Source organism: Colobus angolensis, unplaced genomic scaffold (assembly GCF_000951035.1).
Source record: "Colobus angolensis palliatus isolate OR3802 unplaced genomic scaffold, Cang.pa_1.0 Scaffold302, whole genome shotgun sequence".
Lineage (NCBI taxonomy): Eukaryota > Metazoa > Chordata > Mammalia > Primates > Cercopithecidae > Colobus > Colobus angolensis.
Window position 1 is genome coordinate 377114 of NW_012116289.1, and position 8067 is coordinate 385180.

Consider the following 8067-nt stretch of genomic DNA (forward strand, 5'->3'; position numbering starts at 1 on the left):
CCCTCCCATTCTCCTCCCCCTCCTCTCCCCTCCCGTCCCCTCTCAGGGTCTTGCTGTGTCATCCAGGCTGGAGTTCAGTGGCATGATCATGGCCCACTGCAGCCTTGACATCCTGGGCTCAAGCAATCCTCTGATCTCAGCCTCCCAAGTAACTGGGACTATAGGTGCATGCCATCACACCGGGCTAATTTTCTTATTTTTTGTAGAGACAAGGTTTCACTTTGTTACACAGGCTGATCTGAAACTCCTGAGCTCAAGTGATGTGCCTGCCTAGGCCTCCCAAAGTGCTAGGATTATTGGTGTGAGCCACTGTGCCCAGCTGTTTTCATTTCATTCATTGTATTTTTTCAGCTCCAAAACTTGTTATTTTTCTGAGTTTTGTTTCTGTTTTTTTGTTTTGTTTTGTTTTCTGGTTTGTTGAGCTTCCTGAAAACAGTTGTTTTGAATTCTTTGTTAACCTGTAGATGTCCATTTCTTTGGGGTCAGCTACTGGGAAATCATTGTGTTCTTTTGGTAGGGATATGTCTCCTTAGTTTTTCATGTTTCTGGTCGCCATACTTTGATGCCTGTACATTTGGTGGATCAGTCTCCTCTTTCCAACTTTGTGTGCCGATTTTGGTGTGGAAAGACCTTCTATGGGAGGGTCAAGGGTGCTGGCAGTATGAGATGTAGAGGTTCTGGCCCTGGCAAGGGCATAACAACATAAACTGTGTGCAGATCTCTTAGCTGTGGTTGGTGTTGATAAAGATTGCAGGTGTCCTCAGTTGCCAACTCTGTGAGTGTTCTCAGCAATAGTGAGGGCTGTTGGGATTTTTAATGGCAGTCTATGCTAGGGTACTCCCAATCTCTTTTTCTCCCACCAGGGAAACCATAGCCAAGGGGATCTCTCTTGGCACTCTGTCTGGCTTGTGGGCCAGTTTCCAGTGCCTGATGTGTGGCACCTATAGAGATGCCATGGAGCTAAGTCCTGAAGCATGGGTATGTGTAAAGGGACTTTGGTTCTGGGATTTGGGTGGTAATGGCACCAGTACTTGGGGCACAGGAACCCTCATTGCTGTGTTGGTGATGATATGTGAGGCATTAGTGTTTATGAAACAGCTGGGGAGCCCGAGATGGGAGCATGGATGTGTGCAGAGTTACTTTGGCTCTGAGGTATAGGATGGGGACTTGTCCTCTATGGCAGGTGATGTAATGACTGAACCATAGGAATATGCAGAGAGACCTTTGCTGTAGGACCTTGGGTGTGAGCTGGCTCACTATGGTGGTAGCTCTGGTATCTGAGACATGGATGGGCATAGTGCAGCCACAGGCCAGTCTCTGAAGTATGCACATTCATGAAGTGACTGTGGCCTGGGGATTAGGGGAATGTGCAAGGTTTGGAGAGGTGGTGATTTTGGTCCTGGGGTGGTACAACAGTAACTACTTCTTGAGCAAGGGAATATAGAGCCATGCCTTCCTCTCTGGGGTTCTCTGGTGGAAATGGCTGTTGGTTACCTCAGTGGCAAAAGACGCTGGTGTCTTCTGTGGAGCAGGCTGCTGGGAACCATGGAAGTTCCCACTCCACGGCTGTCGCCAATAGCCTGTTGCCTTTATTCTTTGTCACTAGCCATCTGCAGGCATTTTAGGTATGACGATATAACCAGTCATTTGTTCTGTTTTGCTTCAGCTTCTTAAATGGGCCCTTGAGCTCTCACAGGGCTATTTTGGTTATTGAATAGCTATCTTTCTATATTTTTATTGCTGGGGATGAAGACTGGTATCCCTACTTTACCATCTTGGTGACATCCTTTACCCCTGTGATGATGTTTAATATTTCTTTCCTCTTTTTTTTTCTTTTTTTTGAGATGGAGTCTCACTCTGTGGCCCAGGCTGGAGTGCAGTGGTGCGATCTCGGCTCCCTGCAACCTCCGCCTTCCGGGTTCAAGCGATTCTCCTGCCTCAGCCTCCTGGGTAGCTGGGACTGTAGGCGCGTGCCACCGCGCCCAAGTAATATTTTGTAGTTTTAGTAGAGACGGGGTTTCACCGTGTTAGCCAGGATGGTCTCGATCTCCTTACCTCGTGATCTGCCCACCTCAGCCTCCCAAAGTGCTGGGATTACAAGTGTGAGCCACCACGCCTGTCCTAATATTTCTTTTGTCTGTCACATTGTCTGTAAATTGGTAAGTTGGATCTACAGCTAGCAGAGTCAAGATTGATTATTTTGGCCAGAGTTCTTCACAGATGGTAGTATAGACTTTCAGCAGACAGAGGGCACATAATATTTGTTTGTCTTTTTTTGTATGTGATGGTAACAGCCATTGATACTAAATGCTGAGATCCATTACTTCACTACAGGCTGAAAAATAGATATTCTATTTCTTTCACACTTTCTTCATTTTTTTAGCTGGAATATTTCTATAGAGAGAACCTTTCCTTTTGTAGCTGTTATATGGTGCAGTTTGAGTAGGATTTTCAGGATAAATGCTTGGTTCTTTCCCTTTATTACTAATTTTTAAAATATTTTAAATAAACAGAGCTTAAAATAAATAGCATTGATTCTGTAGGATCATCCAATAGTGACCATTTGTTTTTATTTTGTTTTTAAGTCTCTGTATGAACTCATGCCTTTAAACATATTTGATGTGTTTTACTCCATTGCAATTATTATTTTCTTTGATACCCTAATATTTTTATCTCTGGCCAGTAGTAATCTCTTTAAGCTGACTTTCAAGTCCTTTTCATAAAACCCTACCGGTTCAGTAATAGCTTCCTTGCTATCTGGTGTGAAAAGATATTCTAGGTTCATCTTGCGTGTGTTCTGTCTCATATCTGGAATCAACCATTAGAATAAATGAAATTAAATGATTCCAGAGTTTGTTTAAGGCAGAAATTTCATTGATTGGAAGCTACTATGGAAATCAAGGTTAATATATTATAGTTCATACGTGGAGTTTATACATGACCAGTGACATCAAAAACACACATCATTCAACTAAGGTTCCTATTTCAAATGTGTTAATTTTGCCTTCTGGTTACATAAAGTGATTTCTCTCTTTTCTTTGTAGGTTTTGCCAGTCAATCAGATGATGATCAGGTGAATGTAATGGGTTTTCATTTCTTAGGAGGTGCCCGAGTTACTCTTCTTGCTTCTAAAACTTCTCGTAAGTAAAACCATGTTATTATTGCTTTTTAAATTTTTTTCTAAGGATACCACATCACAGAGCATACTCATATCAATGATTCCTGCAAAGGGTGATGTTCATTTAGATTTCAGTAACTAAAAGCCATGATATTAAGTAGATAGGATGTGAAAGTTATGAAGTTAGCATTGTGTTTTATTAGAGAACACTGATGTTGCCCAAGATTACCTTACCATGATCTAAATTTCACCAAAAATCAGATATGTAACTGATATATTCACTTTGTCTGAGTGTATATAATTTTTATCTTGGAGCTAAGGAGAGTCTAACTGAGGAATTTAAAGAAATGAAAAATATCTTTAAGATAGGTATATAGTGAATTAGGTTTGGGAACTCCTAGAACTTGGAATTTTTTTGTTTGCATATATTCTTGTTTATTCCTTTATGACATTGGCAAAGATGACAGTGAAAGTGGATAACTTTTGCTGAGTGTAATTTCAACAGGCAGAAAGGTATATAGTCAAGTTTGAATTTAAATATGCCCTATTGATTTGGTTACGTTATGTATGTGAGAATAATAGTTGAAACTAGTCAATGTAAGACTAGCTCTTGACATATGTAGTATATTGAAGCTACTGAACTTACTGAGTTATACACACCTTCATGGAAATAAAGTAAGATATTAAGAAGGGAAGTATTTAACAAATTTATACTGAGGGAAAAAAGTACAAACACACACACACACACACACACACACACACACACACACCCACCCACCCATACCCCCTTGAAATAGTCTGGCTCAGGACATTCCCATTAAAAAAAAAATCTCTAGTTTTTCTGGTGAGCTTTCACTTTCTACCCATGCACTTGCAGTTGTAGTTGGTTATTACTTTTCTAATAGTAAGAGTACAATAAAGCCATCTGTTTTTGAAAAAGAAAAGTATTAGCAGGAGGAACAGACATCCCATTTAGGAACTATAACTATGTTTTTATGGCTAAAATCACAATAGTTTCTGGAATATGTCAATTGGTGACTGGTGAAATAGACTCAGATACTATTGAAGACTCTAGAGTAGGTCACAGAAATAAAAAACAACTCTGAGAAGAAAGAGAAGATTCTTTATTTTCGTGATTTTCCTGATTGGTCATGATTGCAGTATTCTTGACATTGACATCATTTTTTAAAAAACAAATCATTTTATTTTGATAAGAAGACTTAACATGAGATCTATCCACTTAGTGAAATTTCAAATGTGTAGTTCAATATTGCTAACTGTAAGTACATAGCACTGTTTTTCTTTGATTAGCTTTAATCTCCAGTTAGATGGTAGAACCATTTTGGTGCATTTCTCTTAGTTTAACAATTCTCCTTAAACTAAAAAAATTATGCCAACATTTCTTTGTGAAATTTTACATATTTTTTTGGCTGCAGTTGATGGTGCTGTATAATGAATCTGCAATTGAGACCATTAAAAAAGGCAAAAATTTGTGCAAATGAAGATATTTATATCCTAATGTGTTTTATTTATAACTTTCGATATAAAGTAACAAGTTAGAATACTGATGTTGCCCGTGATTACCTTACTGCTATCTAAATTTTACCAAAAATCAAGTATATAGCTGATTTATTCTCTTTATCTGAATGTATGGCAATTCCCTGACTTAGCCATAGTGTGGGTAGACAAAATCAAATAGTGGAATAGGGCAGGACCTTTTAAACAAGGAGCCAAATGAACTGTGTAAATTGAAACCTGAATAATAGTCATTACAATTCTGTGATGGTTTTTGGCTGCAGTAACACACAGAATCCTACCTAGGAGATGCCTGTGGTGATGGAGAAAGATAGGTATAAGGAGAGTGTACTTTTCTGGAGTTGAGGCAGATGTTAGCGCTCCTACTGCTTTATCAGAGTGTTCATTCCTAAGAAAGGAATGAAGTAATTTGTACCCAATCTGTGTTTGACATTTTTCATTTTTTGAAAGGTACCTAGTATTAATTATAGTCCAGCAATCTGTTTTACAGAAAAATCCTACAAATGGAAATAACCTAGTATTTCTTCCATAGTAACCAGTCAAATAATTCGTAAGTCACATAGAATTGTCCTTGGCTCTTGGATAGTATTTTCTGTGGGTTCTGCATATTCATCTCTTTTTAGAACTTGCTTGGTAAGCAGCCAAGGCTTCGTGTATGCTGTATGGCAATTTTCATTCATTTTTCTGATTCAGTATAGACCAGTCAAAGCAAACAAGAGAAAAGTAAGGTGTAGCTCATTGTTTCAGACACCAAACCAGATTCCTGGGGAACTGAGTAGGCTTGTATTTTTACAAAGCAGAAGAGTAGCTGGGTGTAGCGGCTCATCCCTGTAATCCCAACACTTTGGGAAGCCAAGGTGGGAGGATCACTTAAGCATAGCAGTTTGAGACCAGCCTGGGCAACATAGTGAGACCTAGTCACTACTTTACTATGCAGCCATAAAAAAGGATGAGTTCATGTCCTTTGTAGGGACATGGATGCAGCAGGAAACCATCATTCTCAGCAAACTATCACAAGAACAGAAAACCAAACACCGCATGTTCACACTCATAGGTGGGAATTGAACAATGAGATCACTTGGACACAGGAAGGGGATCATCACACACTGGGTCCTATTGTGGGGAGGGGATGGGGAAGGATAGCATTAGGAGATATACCTAATGTAAATGATGAGTTAATGGGTGCAGCACACCAACATGGCACATGTATACATATGTAACAAACCTGCACATTGTGCACATGTACCCTAGAACTTAAAGTATAATAAAAAAAAAAAAAAGAAAAAGAAAAATTAGCTGGGTGTGGTGGCACATGAATGTAGTCCCAGCTACTCTGGAAGCTGAGGTGGGAGGAACACTTAAGCACAGGAGGTTGAGGCTGCAGTGAGCTGAGATCGCAGTACTGCACTCCAACCTGCGCAACAGAGTGAGACCCTGTCTCAAAAAAAAAAAAAAAAAAAAAAAATGAAAGTAGTGCTTAAATTTGAGAAAAATATGCCAGCAACATTTCTGAAAACTGTTATCACAGTCGTAAATTGAAAATAACAGGGAAGTTCTAATTTTGTAAGATCAAATGTTTTTATAATTGTTTTTATAATTAATATTGCAAGATATTTCTGCATGAAATGTCTATAATTGTGAGTGATTCAGTATAATGGGATTTCAGAAAAATATGCTATTGTCTAAATATGTATATATTCTTATGCTGCTTTCCTAAGATCCAGATCCACATAGTGACTTATTACCATAACAACAAACACTACTACCTCTCTCTCCCCAGTCTCTTCTGCCCCTTTCTGCTTCTATACTTTTCTTAGTCTTGCCTCTCTCTAGTTCTGTTTTTATCTTTAGTCTCTATTTGTACATTGCCTTGTTCTACTTGCTTCTTAAAGAATTTAGAAGAGTTTAAAAGTATCCAAAATATGAAAAGAGAAAATAAGTATTTCAAGAAAACAGAAAGAAAATTGGGGCACTAATAAAGGTAGAAATAAGATTAATAATCAGAAATGCATACTGTATGATCAAAAAGGTGCTAGTCACCTAAAATAATAAGTAATCATTTAGTTTCCATTTTCAGAGTGTTCAAAATGTTAAATCTTTTGTTGAGGAGATGTACACCCTTTACTGATGCTGAGTCAGAGATGAAATTTCCTTTATGAATATTCAAAAACACAATTCCTTCAATAATATCTCTATAGTTTATGTAATTATGAAGATTATGCTTATGTAATTATGAGAAACAGATTTCACAGAACTTTAGAAAATAATGATAAAACTCCATTTATGAAATATAAATCTGCCTGAGTCCAAATCATTGTGGTCTGAGCTGCAGCCTGATCTAAGGAGAAATTTTCAGTATCTAGTTTTGCAAATTTTCATTTTCTAATGTTTTTCAATAAGGATTGAGCAACTAATTTCAGTAACTCAGAATTGAGAAGTAGGATGAAGGAGGTGTGTATTTTGTTTTTAAAGAAGCAATATTAGAACACGTTTGAATATTAATTTAAATGATTGAATTCAGTGGGAGAGGTTGATGATTAGGAAAGAGAAGCGGATCATAATGAAGTCCTTGAGGAAGAGAGGGGATGGGATGCAGAAGCTAGCGGGAGGGGTTGAGGAATAGGCCTTTGTAACTTCTCTGTAACAGGAGGGATGGTATGTACATCTAGGGAGACTTCGTAGATTTGTTAGTGGAGAGATAAAGGAGATTTGATGATGTATAAATCTGAACAAAAAATAGTGTGAAAATAAGAGAGCAAACTCATGAGGGAAACAGGCATTGTGGAATCCCCATCTAGAGTTTGAGATAGTACATTTTGAATTGAAACCAGGCATCCTTGTTAGGTGATTTTCCCTGGAAGTGATTTGTTTATCAGCATCTAAGCAACTGAAAACGGCTCAGATTTTAAAACAGAATTACAGATAAAATGTTTTTATGAGACTGATTATCATAATGGACTACCAAATCTGAGATGGTAAGGAAATAAGTGAAGATTAGCAAAAACTGATACATGGTGAAAAATTAATGGGTTCATCTGATCAAAATTCTTGAAAGTTTGAGGAAGTAGAAGGAGTTATAGAGCAAGTGAACTAGGTAAAAAAAAAAAAAGGTAGTAGTCAGAGAATGGATCAGATATTGAGAACAGGAGTTCAGAGAGATTGCAGATTCTGATAATGGCAAGCTCATCATTGGGGGAGTGGGTTGCTAAAGTGGATACAAGACTAATGGGGACAGGGATTTCAAGAAAATGAGGTATCACTTGATGAGGCACGGTGCCTTACGCCTGTAATCCCAGCACTTTGGGAGGCTGAGGCGAGTGGATTGCCTGAGGTCAGGAGTTCAAAACCAGCCTGGCCAGCATGGTGAAACCCTGTCTCTACTAAAAATACAAAAAAAAAATTAGCCTGGCATG

At 38.3% G+C, this 8067-nt stretch overlaps 1 protein-coding gene across 4 annotated transcripts in view; it reads left to right on the top strand.

The window, feature by feature from the left end:
- The window catches only part of BBS9 (Bardet-Biedl syndrome 9), a 503584-nt gene that overhangs the window by 253563 nt on the left and 241954 nt on the right, over window positions 1-8067 (top strand). For all 4 annotated transcript variants that reach the window (XM_011950130.1, XM_011950131.1, XM_011950132.1 and 1 more), the window contains one exon: window positions 3045-3140. In XM_011950130.1, the coding sequence (XP_011805520.1) occupies window positions 3045-3140 (96 nt within the window). The remainder of the gene's footprint in view (window positions 1-3044; window positions 3141-8067) is intronic.